This window comes from Camelus dromedarius, chromosome 10 (genome assembly GCF_036321535.1).
Source record: "Camelus dromedarius isolate mCamDro1 chromosome 10, mCamDro1.pat, whole genome shotgun sequence".
NCBI classification, from domain to species: domain Eukaryota; kingdom Metazoa; phylum Chordata; class Mammalia; order Artiodactyla; family Camelidae; genus Camelus; species Camelus dromedarius.
Genome location: NC_087445.1, coordinates 41,625,465 through 41,647,050, shown reverse-complemented (window position 1 = coordinate 41,647,050; position 21,586 = coordinate 41,625,465). Strand labels below are relative to the sequence as shown.

General features: G+C 47.1%; 1 protein-coding gene across 1 annotated transcript; it reads right to left on the bottom strand.

Moving 5' to 3' along the window:
• Positions 1-15,491: 15,491 nt before the first annotated feature.
• On the bottom strand, positions 15,492-17,152 carry FOXB2 (forkhead box B2). The gene has a single exon (XM_064490289.1). It carries the CDS (start codon positions 17,016-17,018, stop codon positions 15,723-15,725), a length of 1,296 nt encoding a protein of 431 aa, XP_064346359.1. The 5' UTR covers positions 17,019-17,152; the 3' UTR covers positions 15,492-15,722.
• Between the last annotated feature and the right edge of the window lie 4,434 nt (positions 17,153-21,586).

Genomic DNA, 21,586 nt, shown 5'->3' with positions numbered 1-21,586 from the left:
TTCCAGGGATTTTGTGTTTGAAACAATGCCTTAGAGGATAAAAAGGCTATTTTTTTCTTTTTTACATTTCAAACCTACAGTCAATAACTTTGATAAAAAAATGGCTTTAGAGAGGGAAGTTGGTATATTTAGGGGGGCAATCACTTATTTTTCTTGTGCCTCAGTTTTTCTGTTTTTGGAAATAATGTATAATCTGAGTGTGCTCTGCTTTTAACACTCACATACACAGTGGAGAGTTTGGGATTGTAAACATTCAATTCGAGTTATAAAATGAAATTTGTATTTTAGGAGTGCAACTATTGAAACAAATGAAGTACACCATCCCACACCATTCCATGCTGTTATTGGAAAGGATATTTACAATTGTTTGGGGGGAGAAACATGATTTAGAATTCAAAACACTTCCCCCCTATAGTCATTAATGACAACAGTGAAGAATGGAGCTTTATGTTAACTTTTAGATGAGAAGATCTATAAACCTTGAACACATTTCATAAATCTACTTGAAAATAAAGCAGCATCCCACACAACTTTACAAAATAAAGCTTGCCTTATGTCTGAGACACCTGCTCTTTGCCATAGGATTTGAAAGGAGTCACCAGTACTGTCACCTGAAGTTTTAAAACTCTTGAATTACACACACACACCTCCTCTAAATGTGGAAATGTGAAGATCTTTATGTATTACAAACACTATACACCTCAGTCTTCTCATTGAAGTAAGGATCAGCTGTCTTCACCTATTTTTCCCTTTCTTTGTTATTTCTTCCCATGTCAGTACTTAGGGGTGGATTCAAGGTTCTCAAATCCATATCGATGGAATTGTTAAGGTCAGCTATTCCCCCTTCCCCAGTCTTCCCCACTCTTCACCTCCCCCTATCTCTTAAGGGATGGGACATCCTAAACATTGGCTCAAACTCTCCCTAATCTCCAGAATCTTCACTTCAAAGGTCAGATGAAGATTTCTCTTGTGATAGATTTGCATTTTCTTAACAAGGTTAAATATCTCTATTGTTCACTCTAAAGCAGATTGTCAAAGACTATTTCAAATACACTTTCTGGTTGTTCTACAGATCAGTCAGATTGTACATACATGGTCTAAATATTTGAGGACTCACCACAAATTCTAGGAATTAGTTATTCCTGGAAAATTGAACTTTTTTATTAGGTGATTGTTCTGAATCAGATTTCTGATTTGCTTTTTTATGTTATGTTAGTATCAAAAACTAAAAGAAAATTGTTCCAGGAGGAACTATGGGGGCAGAGAACTGACACATCTCCACTGAATATCTTTTCTATTGTTTATTCCTGAAGACTTTCAACAGATTCTGGCTTCCACTGGCTTTGAGTGTGTCTTAAAGAGATGGAGATTGTGGGTAAGGAAAAGATCTCATTGCATATAAAATTATCTTGTCCTCAGTTAATCTGAGGGATATGTAGTGGGACTTTTAAAGTTATTACTTTCTTTTATTCTGTTCTTTCCTATCTCATGCTCTTGAATGCCAGGGGCTCGAGTTGGAATTCTCCATAAATCTCACTCTGATGAACAAATGAAGACATGAAATTAAAAGTTGTTTTACTATTTCATGTAGTGGAAAACCTGGATAAGGTCTATATAAGCCCCCAATTAAATGATTCACCTGTGTGGTAGACCGAATAATGGATCCCCAAAATGTCCATATCCTGATCCTCAGAACCTGTGAATGTTAATTTATATGGCAAAGGATTTTGCAAATGTAAATTAAGGATTTTGAGATGGGGAGATTATCCTGGATTATCCTAGAGGCCCTAAATGTTATCATAAGTGTCCTTTATAAGAGGAAAAGAGGGAGACTTGACTGCAGGAGAGGACAAGGCGATGTGATGATGGAAGCAGGCTTTGAAGATGGAGAAAGGGGCCCCAAACCAAATACAGGTGTCTACTAGCAGCTGAAAAAGACCAAGAGACAGATTCTCCACCCAGAGCCTCCAGAAGGAACCAACCCTGACAATACCTTGGCTTGAGCACTGTGAAACTGATTTCGGACTTCTGACCTCCGGAACTGTGAGGACAAATCTGCATTGTTTTAAGATGCTACGTTTGTGATAATTTGTTACAGCAGCAGTAGGAAAGGAGTATATCCAATATTCAGCATTTGGATTTGTGTCTATACGAATAATTTCAAACTTTTATTTTGGATACTTATCCACACTGTATCCACAATGAGACATCATTACAAAAAATGAAATGGATATTTATGTGGCTGTAGAGTCCTGAATCTTGGCTTTAGTATGAATCATGTTATGCTATACATATAGCATCTAATTTAGAAATTTAGGACTCTCAATTATGTTTATTTCACGGACAATAGTAATAGGGTGTCATGACTTTGGGATTCTTTTTGGAAGCTTTATTAACATCATAAGTGAAAAATGAGAGGTAAAAATGTCCAATTCCTAGCTTTTCACTTTATTTAACTCAAGGAGCAAATGAGTAGTGGATGTCAAGTGTTTCATTTTTCTCTTTTACGACATAGAGTGCTCAAAGTACTAGAGGTAATACTCAGTATGTGGAAGGGCAGGTAATCGGTTCTGGGACTGTTTTTTTCCAGTGAGATACTCAAAACCCATTCAGCCTGAAAGTTTCATTGAACAGCTTAGAAAATTACAAACAATTCAGTAGGCCCTCATACCGCAGAGTTTCTGTCTAACTGCCTGGAATCTTGTCTGTAACATGTGTTTAAAAAGCTGCTTATTGTTCCATGTAATAGAGATCTCAGGACTCTGATCTGTGAGAACTTGAACTCCGTGTTTATATATGTGCTATAGACTCCATGGAGTTTATATGAGATCAAAGTCCAAACTTCTCCCCTTTCCTGTCCCATTTCCATGCCCATAAAGGTTTGGTTTGCCTCACCTAAGCGCAGGATGGCAACTATTCACAGCATCCTCCTCCTGATGGCCATCACCCTCCCTTTCCTCATCACCACCATCTCCATAGCTAGCGCTTGTAGCACACTGAGTTCACAAAGAGCTTTCATTCCCATGACCTCTTCAGAATGAGAATTATTGGCGTTTGGAGCTGGATGGAGCATTTGGGTACTTCATCTTGCAGACACTTTGTGGAGGGATCAAGACAGCATTCTCATCCTCCTTGCCCACCTCCTGGCACACTGCGTGCTACATAGTGAGTGTTCGATGAGTGTTTGAGGAACTAACATCTGCAGATAAGGAAAATACATTTCAGAGAAGTTCTGTAGCTTCCCCAGTATCTGATAGGCAGAAAGAATTCAGATCTCTCCATCTATTACATGAAGGACCAAAAAAAGAAAGCCCATGGAAATGTCTCCATGATGTCTCATTTGAATAAAAGTCAGAGAGAGGATCAAAGGCAATGATTCAACAAAAAGTACGTCATTGGCCTTATCTCACTGTATGTGAAGAACAGAGAAAAAAGAAATGAAAATTGATGACACATGAGCTTAAAAAAATCAACAACATAATATTGTCACTGGATGGTAACCGTTGTTGTAGAAAAAGAGGAAAGGATTTAGCAATGTCGTTATTGGTCATTTGTACTTTCTTTGCCCGTTATTTTTTTTCAGTGGGAAACAGGAGTAAGATTTCCCCTCCTTTGTGAAACTGAAGATGGCTTCTCTTTCCAGACGTTGGATTTCCTCACCAGCGGTTGATACACAGCTAACCAGTCTGGCATTGATACGTATGTAAATTCACACAATTGTTTCCGTTTGGAAAGAGAAAAGCTATTGTCAATAGAATGTGGCAAGTGCTCTTTTAAAAGTCCTCAATCACTCACAGCACTTGTGTTTTAAATTGCTGAGGACAAAGGAAGGTACCTCTGACCTTGCACTCTGTTGGAGACCCAATTCTGCAATCAGGAAGCACCTGGGTCCTTGGGATGACAATAATCATTTGGAAAAACAGGGGACAAAATTCAGGGTGTTACATAGAACATTCTTTTGTTTCTACCAAAAATCTACCACAGATCTTAATTCAGATTGATTTAGCTTGATGAAGTTCCACAGTTCCAGGTGAAAGGAAGTTGCTACAACACCCTGTGAGGTAGAAATTATTTGATTGGTTTTTAAGATGAGAGAATTGGGAAATAGGCTAAGGAACTTAATGAAGCAGCAGAGCACTGAAGTTAGGAGTTGGGGCTTGGGGGTTTCATCGCCTTGAGTTCCAGTCCTGACATGATCATTAACTAGCTGAATGACCCTGGGGAGAAAGTTGACTCTGATCCTCAGTTTCTTTTTGGGTAAAATGAGGATAGGATTTGGGACTAAGACCTGCTGAATTCAGTTGTTTTGAGGATTAAAATTAGACCATAATAATCAATTATTATCATTGAAGTGATCGAGATAGTAAATTTCAGAGATGAGGTTCAAAGCTCAAGCCCTTCTCATTATTACACCACATCACCCTTTGAATGATGTTCACAAAGCCCATCATTTCTCATAGTGAGATGTCTAGGATCAAAATTTTCAAGTGATCTTCATGGTCAATTTATATCTGCTGTGGAGTAAGTTGCCCATCTACAGTCGGGGTACCTGTTATGTCTTCAATTGAGTGCTGTCAATAGTTGCAAGAATATGGGATAAAGGCCACCAATCCCACAGACTTTCATGTCATGGGACATGGAATAGGTACCGTAAGTTGCAAAATGATTTGGACAACAGAGAATCTACTTGTCTCTTTAGGAATTTAGGAAGGAGACCAGCTAAGGGTAATTTTATTTGTTACACACACACACACACACACACACACACGCACACACACTTACACGTGCTTATTGAGGGCATACTGTGTGGGAAACACCATGCAGTGAGGAATAGGAAGATTTCCATACAGGTGAAGTGCATACTATTCCACGGTTCATTTTGGCCAGAGAGGCAGTGACACGCCCAGTCCAAGTCAAGGCACATCGTGCCATGGATCTCACAAAATGCTCTAAGAATGAGGAAAAGGGAGATTACCAACAGAGAGTAGAGGAGGGTAGAGGAAATCTGATAAGACTTTTTGGAAAAAAAAGGTAGAAAGGAAATGTTTTGTCCTACAGTCTATCAGGCACTTTCAAGAGTTAGTTTTTATGTTGGGTTTGAAGGAAAGGCAAAAGTCAATAATATAGAAAGGAGAGAGTGAGTGGGAGAGAAAGAATACACCCAGGGTGCTGAGAGCAGTTGTAATTTATATGGCATGTACTCACTCATCATCTTGGTGAATCCACATTTTCAAATGAACTTTTAATTACAGTTAATTTCAAGGTTTGTCTTGTTATCATATATTCTTAAATTTCATTTTCAATAATATTCAAATGGTTTTACAATTTTTCTTTTAATGTGCTTTTAATATTTTTGAAACCAGGAAAAGTTACTTTTAAGTAAATACCATATAATACCCAAATTAATTTTAAAGCCAGGAAATCATTTCTATAAATGTGGTTTTAAAATCATCACACAGCTTTGAAAAGATGTAAGAAATATTGCCTGGATCTAGTTTTTTTTTTAATATTGTCCAAAACAATTTCCCCTTTTCAGCTGGCCTCCTTTACTGAATCATATTAATTTTAAGAGTACTTTTTCAATCTGTCTCCAATTACTAAGAAACATCTCTCAAACAGTTTTTGAAAATATGAGTTTCAATTTTGATTGTCAACATACCTGATTTTATTTATTAGTTAACTTAAACCTGGTTAGGTAGATATTATTTGTTGAGTTTTACAGATGTGAAAACTACAGAAAATAAACAGAGAAGTCAAGAAACTTTTCCAAGCAATTTAACACTGTGGTTAAAAGCCAGGCTTAAAAACTTGCCCTGAGACCCATTCTGGCTCCATCACAAACTAGCTAAAGAACCTTGGCAAAGTAGCGAATCTCTGTCTCTCTTGAAGCCATTTAAGCTAAGTAGCGTTTAGTTACCTAAGTTTTTTTCTTTAGACATCTAGGAAGATAGTCTATACCTCTGAATATTCGTTAAATCAGGATGGAGGTATGTGTTAACCAAATTCTTCTTGCTCTTCAACAAACCTTTATTAAGAACTTACCATGAGAGACAAAAAAAAAAAAAAAAAAAAATCTTACCAAAAACGAGGTATTATACTATGCAGTGAAGCTACAAAGATGAAAAAGAGAGATACCTTTAGAAACTTTGAAAAAGTTTCCACAAATATTAATATCAAATCAGCCAAATAATATGTAGTGGGTCAACTTGATCTCTGACATCAAACTAAATCTTGCATGGACCCTGTAATACACAAAAGATTTGACTTGAGCCTCTTCATTAATTATTTGGTGTTTAGGCATTTGAATATTCTGTCAAAACTACCATTTCTGAATAAGTCTTTGCTGCCCTAAAAGGAAACTACGGAAGTCCCTGAAATGTATTTATTCTAAACTTTGGTTGGTTTTTATTGTTGTTGTTGTTGTGATGCTCTCAAAGAGCTGAAGATGAGCCGGGATCCCCCCAGGGGAGATCTCTGACTTTGGTTCATTTGAGCCCAAGTACTTATTCCCACCCTCCACTTGCAGGTTGCGTGGTCTTGGGCAAGATCCTTAAACAGTCTATTCCTCAGTTGTCTCATCGGTACCATGAGGATAATGGAAGCACCCAGGTTAAAGGGCTATTGTGAAGTTACATGAGATTCAGGATGTAAAGCATTTAGCTCATAGAAGCTAAATAAAAAGCTCAGTCAATACCAGCTTTTATTATTGTAAGTAGTTAAAAAGTTTTCATATCCTCATATTACAGCCATAAGCAGAATTGTCAGATTTAGAAATTTTGAAAACCTCTATTTACCTTTGACTTATTTGACTAGTTGGTTTGTTCTCATGGGTGAGAGGTTTTTCGTTTATTTGTTTTGTTTCTTTTTTCTTTTCTTCCTTTCTTTTTTTTTTTTTTTTAACCACTTTGCCTCTAGCCTTCTACCTTTCTCGGGAGTATTGAGCTCTTTTTGTTCTTTATTCTTTGACCTAGAGGACAAAAAAGGATGGTCTGGAGTAGCCTCTGCCTGGGGAATTGGCTCCTGGAAGATTCTGTGACACTGAAATTGCAGAACCTATCTGCAAACCAATGCAACTTTTCAGAACCATTTGCAATAAAGTCATGCAGAGAACACAAAGTCATGCTGCTGTAAATGCATGCTTAAAACAGTTTTAAAATGGTATATTTTATGATTTGTAAAGGTAAAAAAAAGTTTTAATGTTTTTCTTGCTTGAGATATAGTAGCATATTTATACATACTATTTCATGTTATTATTTTGAACCTTAAAATTCTCCTTCATGCTCCTCTGCATGCACATTGCACACACCTTTGCCAAAGGAGACAATCATCTGCTTTGGACTATCTGGTCCTTGATGGCAGATGTATTAAAGTCCAACCAGAAGGCAGAAACCACTTCAATTGTTTTTACAGACAAAATTGACTATAAAGAATTGTTAATAGGTGTCAAGACTATTTGCAAATCAAAGAGCAGTATGCTTTGGACTTGGAGATGCTTCATAAATTTAAACAATTCTCTGGAAGCTGGGGTTATAAGTCAGAGATAAGTGGGAGCAACCAAGCCTCCTGACCTTGTTTGCCACTGACTAAAATTCTCCAAAGAGACTGGGGTGTGGGTCCATCACAGAACCTGGGACGAGGCTATGGAAAATTACATGAACTCTCACAGAACAGAGGGGACCCTAGCTCATAACCCTGGTAACATTTATTTTGTTAGAATGTACACTAGTTGGTGCCTCAGCCCTGAAGAACAAAGTATTTTCATAAATATTTGGCCAAATGTCTCCATTTTTAAGCAAAGCGTGAGTTTACTGAGCGGATGCGTCATTTGTACATCTCCATGAGCTCCAGCCTCCAAGTTGCAGATCTGAGCCCACACAGACATAAACTCAGAATGAAACGATTTCCCGTATATAAAATAGTAGATATAAAAGTCCCTCAGTATAATGCGTAAAGCATCATGTAAAAGTGCGATTTGCAAACATGATTGTACCACCTTAAGGAAGGAAGTGAAGTGATAGCTTCTTAAACCCATTGGTTAAAAGGCTTTTGTGAAGGGGTTGGCTTGTGATGTAAAGGTGGGAGAGGGAAGAGCACTGAACTGACTTCTAGGTCTAGTTTTCAATAGTTCGCTTTTCAAGTAGCTGCTGCCTCAGCTGCCTCCTTGAGGAAATAAGATCGCTGCTTTCCAAGCCAACTTTTCCATGTCTTTAGGTGACTTATAATGGGACATGCTCCAATTTTGGAGGCATATGGAGTTTTTCTGTCTCCCTTGTGTGTTAATATATAGTACAGAGAGACAAGGGGATGGGTAAATTTGATAGATACCGATAAGTTTTTGAGAGAACAGAGTTCTTAATGACTTTTTAAATAATACTTTAAGTTATTTGGATATTGGGTACTTCTGATGGACTGACGTGGCTGTAACTGAGGTAAGTTGATGAAAAAGAATCTCCAAGTGCCCAGCAACATCAGCATCACCTGGGAGCTTGTTAGAAATGTATAATCTTCAGTCCACTTCACACCTGCCCAATCAGAATCTTTGGAGATGGGGTCCAGCAGAGTGTATTTTAAAAACCTCTCTAGATGATTCATATGCACCTAAAGTTTAGAGAAGCAATGCTGGCAGACAGATTCGACTTCCCGTTTTTTTCTTTGTAAGGCGGGAGTAACCAGGCCCGAGTCAGCCTGGGGTCTCATGGCAGGGAAGGAGTGAAAAAACTTTCTAGTAATAACTGGAATGAGGGTTCAAAATTTTTGTATATCAGAGAAATAGGATCTTATTTTGTTCTCCAAACTGGTGAGGCAGGATATGTTTGATTTTCCAGTTCTTGGGTTAAAAATTCAGTTCAATAATTTCAAGAATTTTAGTTCTCCAGTGCAGCTTCTTAAAAAACCCAAATCTCAATGATCTGTAGTCATTTTTAGAGGTTATCAGGCTTCTGGCAGAAAAGCTGTGACACGTTTAATCATCTGAAAGTATGCATATTCTGCAGTTACATGCTTTTGCATTTTTTGTTCCTGGAAAATCAACTATTTCAATGTAGATAGGGAAGACACAACCCAGCTTTACTCAAACCGGTATACTAGGATCTAAAACTTTTCCCTTGAAAACATTGTTGCTGCACAAAAAGGATCTGCCAACTAGGAAAAAGAAAAATTATAATACTATTTTGGAAAACTGTATGTCATTATTTCATTTGGAAGGAAATGCCTAAGCTTCTAGAATGTATTGACTTTGTGTTCACTGCCACGTTTCAAAAAAAGTGCGAGGCTACTACAAAAATTCATGAAATGCAAAAGGTGAAAAGAGAGGAAGCTATTAGGAAAGATAATAAAATTATGTGAGGTTTATTTTTTAGCCAACAGCCCCCTTTGTAATCTTAACCCCTTCATGTCCCCATCCCAGTGTTACAGGACAGGGAGTTTCAGAAAATTCCCCGAAAGTCCAGGCTTAAAATGGCAGCATCCTTTTCTTCCTCCCAGAAGGGTCTGCTGCAATGGGCTCTCGTCGAAGACACAGCAGGGGGACAGCAAGGTGTGCAGGGTTCATTTGTCTTTGCTGCTCTTTGCTGTTGAAGTATATTTCAATCAGCCAGTTCTTCTCTCCTCCCCCCACCACTTAAGATACTACATTTAAAAATAGCAATTCATATTTTGTTGAAATGCCAGTTATACTGGCTGGACAGATTCAAGTAATCCTCTCCCTGGTTATAAAGTAAAATGTGATCGGTGTATGGAGACAATCTAAAGCAGGCTCGAACATATGGAAAACAAGAAAATAAAATGACTTAGGACTTCACCAGTCTAAAGGTGCCACTATTAATATTTGGTGGAGTCTCTTCCAGTACATTTTCAGTGACTTTAGAGGGTTGAGATTATTCTCTCGATAGGATTTCATAAGCATTTCCTATATGAGTAAAATTTCATAAGCATGATTTGTAATGGCTGCATGATATTCCACTGTATGCAAATAGCATCACTTATTTAAACATTTCCCCATGGGCATTTTTAGGTTAATCCCTACAGAATACATTGCATCAATGTTAATGTCACAAAATCCTCACCTAGGATGAGTTCCTCAGCTGACTAGAGCCTCATATTCTTAGGAAATAAATGAAGCTGCCAGTTAGTTATACAGTGTCCTGTCCTCTCTAGCTAAGAAAAATGTTAAGAGAAGAGGAAAATTGTTTTTAAGGCAAACTACTTCAATTAGTGTAATAGATATAGTCACATATATTGAAAGAATTGATCTATAGTTTCCTGAGAGAAAACCAAAGCAGTACTATATTAAAAATTATAATTTTTTTTTGCTTTGTCAATAGTAGATGCTCACATCTGTCTCTCTCTCTCTTCCCTTCCTCCTCCCTTCCTCCCCATCCTTCCTTCACTCTTTCTTTCTCTCCCCCTCTCCTTCCTTCCTCCTTCCCTCTGTCCCTTCCTCCTTTCTGCCTTTTCTCATCTGTGCTGTTTCAATGCTGTGAGTCCTTTCTGGAATGAATCTAGCTCAGCTGTGCCTGAGCTACAGCTCTCCAGCTCCTTACTAAGCTTCCACCCTCAGTAACAGTAAAACCACGCTGTCTGTGAAGGTGCTGACAGGGCTGGAAGTGGCTCAGATGGGAAAGCATATTCGAATGCATTTTTTGAATGATGCTGCCTTAATGAGATCTGTGACTTACAAGCAAAGCCTGGGTGTCTCGTGCACACAAAAGACCTGTTTCTTGTGGCAGAAATAACTATCTGGATCAAACTCAACATAACCAAAATGTCTTCCTAGGAATATTCTTTAAAAAATATTTTCATAAGGCAGCAAGTTAGCTTTTTTGAAAATTTTTTGATAATTTAACAAAATCTTTTTAAATAAGGCATTCTCAGCATGGCTCTTCAGTCTAAAGAAATGTTACTATAATAATATGACTATAGTTCTCAGATGCTTTATTTTCTGCTTAATGATATATGTGCATATCATGTGACTGCTTGTAGATCATATGAATATATTATGGCTTAAAACTCAGAATTTAAATTTCATGGACCATGCTAAAATTCAATAAAAGTACATTTGGATGCAAGTGGGAAAGAGCAACATGTGGCTTGAATTTTCCTTAAAATACACAGAGGATAGTTAAGGAGAAAAGTGCTTGGGACAGAGTACATCTGGAGTTTTGCCAAACTCATACCATTTAAACAATGGCTTAAGACTGAATTCAAATCCCAAGCAAATCTCTTCAATCTCCCTCCCAAAGAGTATAAGCTAGCATTTCAGCTTTGAAAGATAAAGTTAATGAAAATACTTTCTATGAGCAAAATGAAAATGTTTTGCCCTTTGGAATTCAAAGACTTCCCACCTCCTCATGGATACCCACTCTGCCTTTTCATCCACAAAGTGGTTATCACTGGCTTTTGAAACCATTTCTTTAGTTTCCCACTTTCAATGCCGGCTCCACCCAGCCCATACCCATGCAGAATCTTGTGTGCACAGTCTGATTAACACTAACATTCCATCAAACCCTTGCCACACTCTCCAAGCCTAAACATGACCTCAGCCTACTCTTTCTGCCCATCTCATCGTCAGGTATGGTGAAGAATGAGAATTCTTACCAGTGGAGGAGTCAAATCTCACCACAATTTACAAGGATCTCTGTATAAGTTTGTGCATCTCAGAAGTGGCAGTTTTGACAGGTGAATGGAATTTAAGGGGAACCAGTAGCTTTGGTGATCAGTGTTTCTTCTCCTAAGGCATTCTGTTTCTCTCCTCTTCTGGAGTCTCTCTACACTATCGACAAGCCAGCAAATGTCACCTTTGAGTCCCAGGATAAGATGCGTTGATTAGCTTTCCAAAACCCCCGGTGCAAAGATGCTGGGAGTTCAGCAGAGCCACTTCCAGCTAACTGGCTCTGATTCCTATCGATGCAACCAGCCCTCCTCCCTGGCTGGACCAGTGCCAGTCTACTTAAGGAGATAATTGACCGCAAGCCAGCCTGACTGACAGGCTTCCTAAGTGCCAGATGCCAACAGTGCCAATGCCCGCCTTTGCAGGAGGGCCTGTTCTCCTAGGGACCACAACTGAAATAGCTCCATCCTCCCTCAGCCCTTAGCTCTCTACTCAGCTTCCCAAGGAAACATAATCAAATCGATCATTCCAAGTTGTTTTCCTTCTGCTTTTATTTTAAGGGCAGCTGCGTTAAGAACCTTTCTCCTTCCTCTTTGCTTCTCTCCATGTTTCTCGAGGTTCTGTGCATTCACTTAAGTTAAGCAGGCTATCTTCTATCATCCTGGGAACCAGGAGCATAATTTCGTGTTACCTCCACCAGGACTTACTAACTGAGAGTGATTTTATTAATCTTGTGGACTGAGAAGGTCATGAATTTATAAGTGCCTCTATTTCTATCTCTTATGTCCAGAACTTACTTTCTTTATATGTAACTAGAGAGTAACTTGAGAGACATGTAACTAGAGAGGCAATACCTGTGAGATTGTATGAGATCAGGACTCATTTGAGAGTTACAGTTAGACTGCAGGTCCCACCTTAGGTAAGAGGGGTCTTCAGGGCCTGGTCAGTGTCCAATGTCGGGGACTTTAATCAGAGCCTCCTTTAGGATCAGCTTGGCAGGAAGTTCCTTCCCCTTTGTTAATTTACATGAATTCCCTTGTTCTCCAATATCAGTGCCATGCACAGCTTCCTTTGGGTCCCAGGGTCTCCTCCTGGATGAAACTTGAGTAGAATCATCTGAGCTCACTTTGCCTTCCCTTCTTTCTCTCTCTCCTTAGAGAGAAAAATAAAACACAACCACCATGCTTTCCCCGCAGAGGTAGGAGGGGTTCCACGGGAGTTGGGGGTGTGAGGCTGGGTTGCTAAGAGGCTCCAGGAGGGAGGAAATTCAGAGGATCAGTTACTCATCCTTATCTGCCAAGGTGGCCCCCAGCTTCCTCCTTTCTCAGGAGGGGCTGTCACTTAAGCCAGCCCTCCACCCCACAAGTGCCAGATGTCACTTTGGACAGTGCTCCTCTCCCAGAGGTGGGACAATGGGCATTGCTAAAAAGTGCACTGGCCCCTTGGGGCAGGTGGAGAAGGAAGAGATGTTCTTTTGAAGAAACTTCTGGAATCCGGCAACTGTCCTTCCTCGGCCCACTGTCTTGCCCACCCTAAACTAGGGGTCTTAGCCTGGGACTTCTGGGGCCCAACTCACCCTGAAGTGAACAAAGAAGCCAGACCCCCAAGTCTCCCCAAATCTGTGATCTCCATGCCAGCATTTCCCCTTTTCTCTCTTTCAACAGCCTCAGACTAGTGCAGAGGAAAGTCCCGCAGGAAAGCTGGCAGAGTCCTAAGCTGAAAGATGGGATACATTAGAGTTGCCTGGGTCTCCAAGGAGGCAGTGACCTAAACTGAGACTTGTCTCCCAGGCGACGCCAAAACTTGGCTGCCTGCTGCAATGGGACTTGTAAATAAGGGATGCGAGGAAATTCTTATTTTTAAGAAGTAACCGAAATCCCCTCTGTGTCATTACTGTGCGCAGGTCATTTCATTCGTTGGCCCTTTATTTTCTTCTGATGAGAGGTGAAGGAAGGGAGGAGGCTTCCACTGGGCCTGGCTGGGCACAGGGAGGCTGGTTCAAGATGGAGCGCTGTTCGAGGTCCCCCGCCACCTCTCCGCGCAGCTCCGCAGTGGCTACAGCCTGCAGGTCCCCCTACCCCACTCCCAGGGAGCGCGGACTGCTGGGCCTCCGACTCTCACCTGCCCAGCGCTCTCCGGCTCCAGGCCCCAGACTGCAGAGGACATCCAACAGGTCCCCTGGCTGCGGCGACGGAGTGCGCGCTCCTTAGGACTGTGGGCCGCAGTGGCAGTGGCAGCGGCCCAGCACCCTCCTCCCCGCCCCACATCGACCCTCAGACTTATTGGGGCGCCGCTGGGCATCCACCCAATGGCATCGGATCCCTGGCCGTGGCCCGCCCTCGAGGCCTTCCGAAAAGGGAAAAAGTGCTTGGTGATGCTGATTCTGTATTATTATAAACCTCATGCAGGAATAGAAAAAATTCACTGTGAAGGGTTTTTGCTAACCCAGCCTCTCGCACTGAGGTGGACTAGAGCTCCGTTAGGAAAGCAGCGGAAGAATGGGTAGAATAGATAACTGCGCCAACTGATAAAAGGAATAATGGAGGAAGCTTGTCCTGCTGCCGCCTCGCCTGTGGACTCACCCTCTCTGATGCTCAGAAGTTAAAGAAAGAAAGGTGGGGAGGTGGACTTGCAAAGTCCCCAGCCCGCCCAGTGGGAATTCAAGCCGCGGCCTCGTCTCTTGAGAAGCAACACACCTTCACACCGGCACAGCCAGAGAGAAGCTTTAATGGAGAACACCGCGTACAACACAGGTAGACATGAACTTGGCACAAAGTCACAACTCGAACGCGGCGCGGACACAAGCCAGAGGTGACTCAGGGGCAAAGGGCAGTTGCCTCCTCCCTATCCTCCCCGCTTCGTTCCCAAAAGTTTGTTGTGAGTAAAGTGCTATTCCTGGGGCTCAAAAAGGGAGAAGGAGCAACAGCGGCATGGCAAATTTCTTTTCCATTCACGAACTGAAACTGAAGAATTCGCCCAAAGGGGCGAACGCGCCCTAACAGCATACGGAACACCACATCGACGGCAGCGTGCAAAGGCGACCGGTCATCCTCACGCATCTGTCCGGAGGAGGCTGGAAGGCAATGGCCACGAAACGCGCCTGGAAACGTTAAGAGCAATATTGTGGGGGTGACATGGTAGGTTTTTCTTGGGTTCATGAATTAGGGGAACAAAATCCCGTGATGCAAGGGATTAAAAAAAAAATCCCTAATGGAATGGATCAGGGGAATTCACATTATTTTGAGATTCCTACACGGTCTCATCGCATTGATTCACAAACGAATTGCAGATAGAAAGTTGCCTTTAATGTCTCTCTTTGGTTATGTTTTCTGAACTTACTTTTGGAATCTGGGGCTTTGCTCTTTAAGCTGCTGCCATTCTCTTTTGTGCAAACTAATTGCTTTAGCTGTTTCTCCTTTCCTTCACGACCCCCGGATCAGAGCCAAGAAACTTAACTGTTTCCAAGTTCCCTCCTGAGGTTCCCACTGCCCCCGAGAGCGGCCTTACTCATGATGACCGTGTCCTTGCCCATTTCACTGACCAGGAAGAATGATGGTATCAAATACTCCCTCTTTTCCTAAAACGAGATTTCCTTAGGGAACAGCAGTTTTGTCTAGGATGTTCACGAGAGGTGGCTCTCTGGGGATGAGACTAGCGGAGAGAAACTTGATGGCTGAGGTCTGCTTCAGCGTCACTCTGTTGGATTTCTCCCAGGGAGGTTTAGCTCTCTCTGCCAGCTTCTGCTCCCGGGAATCAGAATCGAAATCCATTTCCAATTTGCCGGCGAATGAGACTTCCCCAAACTCTTTCATTCCCCCCCCCCCCCATAACTTACTGATTTATAATATTAATTACAATAGAAACTCTTACCTGAAAACTGGCTTTCATTAATCTGATTGTACAACATAGTATAAACACAGACATTAGAAGTGTTATATTTATTCAGACCACTGGAGAATCCACTTTCGGGTTTGTCTGTTTAAATACCTTCCTTTCCCGCAAAGGCCGGGGCTCGCCACCTCTGCCCGACCTGGTCTGGGTGCCCTTGCCCTCTCCGGACATCCCGGGCCAGGCGTCTCTCCAAGCGTTCATCTCCCCCAACCCGCTGGGTACCCTAGGAGTGCACCAGAACCGAGTGCAGGGAGCCGCCCTTGTTCTCGGCTGCACTCGGAGCGGTGGGCTCCAGCAGGGAGGTGGCAGGCGAGGCTGCGGCCGCCGGGCACACAGTAGACGGCGCCGGCGGCTGCTGTGAGGCCGCGGGGACAGTGAGCGTCGGCGGCAGCGCGGCCACCGGCGGCAGTGCTGGAGTCGGCTTGATGGGCACGGGAACGGCCGGCAGGCTCTGGCTTGCCGAGTGGCACAGGGCCTTGACAGGCACGCCGAAGGCCCCGTACTCCGGGCCCACAGGGACCCCCGCGGCGGCGGCGGCGGCGGCGGCGGCCACCGAATCCATGACCCCGACGTGCGGCCACACGGAGCTGACGACGTTGCCGAGCTGGCCTGGCACGGGGTAACCCAGGTGGTGCATGACGGACGCCAAGGGCAGCCCGCCGGCCTGCAGCACGCCCTTGTAGTCCCGGCCGATGATGTTTTCGATGGCGAACGGGTGCTTGAAGCCCGACGTGGACGCGGCGGCAGCGGCAGCGGCGGCGGCGGCCGAGCCTAGCCCGTAGGGCGGGAACTGCGAAAGGCGCCCCACGCTGCCCACAGCTGCCGCCGCCGCCGCCGCCGCTGCCGCCGCCACGGCCGCCGCCTCCTGCATCTTGCCGGGGTGAGACGGCTGCTGAGGCTGCGACTGCTGCGGTGGCTGCTGCGGGGGCTGCGATGCGAGGTGCGGCGGCGGCGGCGGCTGCGGAGCCGGAGGCGGCTGCTGGTGGAAATAATGCACCATGTGCGGCGGGGGCGGCGGCGGCTGCGGCTGGGGCGGGTGGTGGTGATGGTGGTGGTGCGCTGCAGCGTGATGGTGGTGGTGGTGGTGCGGGTGGTGCGGGTGGTGGGGATGCAGGTGCCCTCCGGGCCCAGCGCCTGGCGTGCCCTTGGTGCTTCCCGCGTGCAGGTGAGTATGGTCAGCACGCAGCACCTTGAAGCGCTTGCGGCGCCGCAGGAAGCTGCCGTTCTCGAACATGTCGCCGCAGTCGGGATGCAGCGCCCAAAAGCTGCCCTTGCCGGGCTGGTCGGGCCGCCGTGGGATCTTGATGAAGCAGTCGTTGAAGGAGAGGTTGTGGCGCAGGCTGTTCTGCCAACGCTGCGTGTGCTCGCGGTAGTAGGGGAAGCGCTCCATGATGAACTTATAGATGTCGCTCAGCGGCAGCATCTTCTCGGCGGAGTGCTGGATGGCCATCGCGGTCAGCGAGATGTAAGAGTAGGGGGGCTTTTGGTCGCTGTACGAACTCTTCCCCGGCCGCGGCATCGCCCCCGGCGTCTCCAACGCCCTCTGGCCCAGACTGGACCGCAGCGTCGCTCCGCACCCAGCACCCGGGGCCTGGCTATTTCCACTAAGCCCTACTCCTCCCTCCTGGCCCCGCCACCCCGCCCTCTTTCCCCCTAGCCCCTCTCGCCGTTTCTCTCCCTCCTTCTCTCAGCTGTCTGGGGTCTCCGCGCTTGGCCTCTTGGGCCAATTCAGCTGTCCGACGCTCGCAACTTCCAGCCCCGACGGTAGCCGACCCGCGCACACAGTCGCCGGCGGGGCGCGCCAGCTTCACTGCCACCCTCTCGGCGTCTTCCCTCGGGTGGCCAAAGGCTAAGCGCGGGAGCTGACAGGAGTGATGAGGGGTCGTGCTCCCTTCCGGCCTTCTCTTGTTTTTTCTCGGGCTGAGGAAAGCGCAGGCCCAGCGGGCTGGGATGAAGGACTGCGCAGTCAGGACACTGGCCCTTTAAATCCGAGTTGGCGCTCGCTGTCCTGGAGGCCGGGACGGCGGGACTTGGCGTCCTGAGCACTGCCCCCCGACCGGCCGATTAGTCCGCTCCGGCGTTCTCGTTTTCCTGGAGGCGAGAGGCGAGGTAAGGAGAAGGAAGCTCGGCTCTTGGCAGCCTGCGCCTTCCTTTCCTCCGGGCAGCTCTCAGCAGAGCCTGGGATGGAGCTGAAGGCGGTCGCTTGAGGGAAAAGTTTGGTGGTTTCTTCAACAGCCGCGCCGGCAGGCTCGGCGGAGGGGCGGGGGCGCCGGACGCAGGGCGCGAGCCGCGGGCCAGAGCGGGCGTCTGCGAGCGCGGGGAGGGCGCCGGGCTGGCCTGGGCCGGCTCAGCCGTCCGCGCCGCAGCTGCCGCCGCTCTCGCGGGCCCGTCTGGAGCTGGAGAGGCGGCGGCGGCTGTGGCAGCGACGCGCTCTCCTGGCTGCGTTTTGTAATGGTCCCCGAGACGCCGAGACCCCCGCAGCTCGCGCTTCGAGACTATCACATGACCGAGGCTGAGGGACTCCGCCGCCGCCGCTGCCGCCGCCGCGTCTCTCGCTGAAGAAGGGGCGAGAAGGCGCCGCGCCTCGCCCCCGCCCCCTCCTCCGCCTCGGCTCCGGCGCCCCCACCCCCCGCTTTCCCCACCCGCCCCGCAGCCCCTAGCCGCGGCGGGGCGGCGGACTCAGGCAGTGCGCAAGGAGGGGCACGGCGCCGGGTGCCGTCCCCGGCCCTGCACCCCACCCGGGTCGCGAGGCACGGCAGAAGTGGCAGGACGCTGCTTTCCCGTTCCTGTCCTGCAGCTCCCGCCTGTCCCCGCCCTTTCACTCTTCCCTTTTCCCACCTACCCGCTCTGGGCTTCTCTCTCCTTACACTGCCTTCCTCCTGGACTAGCCACTCTGGGCCAAGTTCGGAGTGCCGTGGCCTCAAGGCCTCATCTCTGCAAGAAATCCCAAAGGCCGGAGGGTTGGAGGGAAGAACTAGCGCGGAGGAGAGCCAGGGGTGTTTTTGCCACATGCCAACTTCATCACTTTTATTGCGCGCCAAATGAGTATCAGGCCCAGTGATCGGCTCCTGACACAGGGAGGCCTGAGAGCTTTCTGCGCTCCAGGACCGCTGTCTAGCGAGAGAGACTGACAGTAACCGGGAAATGAGGATAGATGCTAAGGCTTGGTGGATGAAGGTTCCACCGTGCTTCCCAAGAGCAGGTGTAAGGGGCAGGGTGAGGCGTTTCTCTGGGTGGTGACGTCTGAGCTGAGTCCAGAGGAGGGCTTGGGAGTTCACAGGTCCCATCACTTGGGTGTATTGGAGCAGTCTTGCTATTCTCAGCACATCGAGGGAAAGGGAGATAAGTAAAATTAAACAGGGGGTCAAAATGATCAATCTACAGGACTCTGGTGTCATCTGTGAGGGAAAGGTGGATGAGCCGCGGCGCTGAGGTCCCGGTACTTGCGGGGTGGGGGGTCCCGGAAGCAGTTTCCTGCTCTGCACTCTCTGCACACCCAACAGTGAATCCCAGTTGACTGTAGAGAGAACCCGCAGTCAAATTCTGGTTTTGGCTGCCTTTGCCCTTAGGCTGGGACGAAAAGCAGAGTTTGGAAAACGTACCCTCTTCTCATCTCTGCACCTTAGTTTCTTTATTTGTAGAATGAGATCTCTGAAGTTGGAAATTTCACGGGTCCCTTCCAGTTCCGAGATCTGAGGAGAAAAGAGCAATAAGGGACTGTGGCTCATTTGGCTTTTAATTTCTTATTTTCCATGCCCAAATCCGGTGGTAGAATGCCGTTGGCCCAGACTGATTGGGAGACCCCTTACCTTCCAAGTTTGGCGACACCAAGTTGAGTGTTTATAGCTTCCGACTCTTGGTGAGCTGAGCGAGGGGAGGACTACGAGACCGGCTATTTGCCCGTCGGGTCGCAGAAGGGTAGTGAGCGAAACAGATTCAAATTTTCATCTTTAGGCAGGATCTGTTATTACTGGCTGGTGCTATTTGGCCAGTTTTTCCTAGGCCAGCAGACGTTTTAGAATAGGCGTTAAAGTGGAGCGTGCAAGAAGGTCCCAGGGGAAAGAGCAGCCTCTTGGCCCGCCCTAAGGAAAGGAGACCCTTTCAGAGGAGGATGCCTTCGCTGTCACTCCATGCCAGGAAGGTTCCTTCTGCCAATGGAGTTTCTGCGGGTTTTCTGGTCTGCTGAAGCAGTTTAAGGAAGCGAGCAGCAGACCGCCTCTTGGCCGCGAGAAGCCACGGAGGAATTCCGAGAATGCCCAGTTAACAGTGACAGCTAGAGCCCTTTGGGGCCGGGGCGGACGTGGTGCGAGAACAGCCCTGTCCAGGCCCAGGAGCCGCCTAAAGGCCACTGGTGGGAGCTCGGTGTGCCCAGGGCTCAAAGGCTCTTCCGGCCTTAGCCCCGCACTCAGCGCGGGCAGACACATTCTGTCGATTATCTTTTCCGCATGCTCCTGGAAAAGTAGCGCCTCCTGTTTGGGAGTAGCTCGGAGACATTCTCGTCGGGCAATTGCGCCCCCCACCCCGCGTCTGGGGACAGAGAGAGGGGAGGGCCCTTGAAGGGCGCGCGGGACCAGCCTTATACGCATAACCTCAATACTAAACCTGCGAGCTAGTTGCTCACTGGGTGAGCTCGTTACAGCCCACAGGTCTGCCGCCACCACCTCGGGCTTGGTGCCTGGGGACACGAGCCGCGTGGCCAGCGCCTTTGGCTTCCGCGAACCAACGGCATTCAGCCGGCGAAGCGGCTCCGCGCAACCTGGACCAAAGCAGAGCCGGGGAGGTCGAGCAAAGCGCCCGAAGCTTCATGTTTCCGCGTTCCGGGTGGACTTGCCAAGAGTAGAAAGTGCTCCCGGGCACTGATGCCCCAGGGGGTTCCCGCGGCCCAGGCCGCAGTTGCCGTGGAGAGCGCAGCCCGGGGGCGCCTGCCGCGTGTCCCTTTCGGAGACGCGCCACCGCCCTGGCCGCCGCGGAGTATTCTGGGGAATTCCCGGCGGGGTGCGGGGCCTGGCAGCCGAGCTCCGGCCGCGGTGGGGGGCTTGCTTTCCCTCTCTCCCCCACCTTCCCCCGAGGTTGATTTAATTCCGGCAAGTTTTGCAGGCGCGCAGCAGCACCGGCGGGGGCCGGTACGCGCGCGCTCCAGCTGCCTGCAGACCCCCGTTCAAGAAAAACAGATCAAGTAACCACCCTGGCACCAACCAGTCGGTTTCAAATTTCTGCGTGTAATTTTTTTTTAAACAACCACTATGCTCTACAAATATTGGCTGGCGCTGCGGATGCTGGCAGGCAAATCGTTGCCCCGGGCTTAGTGTAATTATCTCAGGCGTATTTGGTTTACCCCTTAGGCAATTGTTGGCGACGCTTTGCTAGGAAGAGGGGTTCCATACACGGTTTTATTGCATTTAATAGGCTCTATGGAGGGGAGTAAAAATTTGCCAGAAAACTATGTGGAACTTTAGAAGTGGCTATTTATTCATTCTCTATCCTCTATCCCCCCAGCCCCGCGGACGGTCCCACGCACCCCTCAGCCTGGGTCTAGGCCAGTAGGACCAAAATCTTCCGCAGACTGCTGTGCCCAGCGTTGAGGAGGAGCCGATGGGGCCAGGACGACGTGCAGGACTTGGAAAAAGGTAGAAATTCATGCGCACATCTCGATTTTCATAGGTTCTCTGTTTACCCAGTGACCTCTGACGTGCGGAAGGTTTCCTTCGTGAGTTACCTTTGGGATTCTCCCAGGCGCCTTCACTGTCACTCCATCCAGCCTCTCGCCTGACCCTCAGCTGACTCCAATGCCCACAGATTTCCCAACCCCTACCCCTAACCTGGGCTTGAAGCAGGTGGGAGAAGGTCGGCCCGGGAACCAGGACACGCGGTTTCCACCCCTAACCCTGGCACCACCTGCTGGTTGACCTGGTGGTGTCATTTACTCGGTTTGGGCTTTATTTTACCCCTCCTCCCTTGGAAATAATGGGGAGTCAGAACTGCACCTTCGAAGACCCCCGCACTCCAAAGGGCTGAGGTTTAAGGTTGGGGTCCTGACCAGCGGTGTGTCGGGGGCCAGGGCAAACGACACAGGGACCCCAGGCCTGG

What these genes read in the sequence shown, in the direction of transcription:
- FOXB2 (XM_064490289.1), bottom strand. Translation starts at nt 17,018, where the DNA reads ATGCCGCGGCCGGGGAAGAGTTCGTACAGCGACCAAAAGCCCCCCTAC.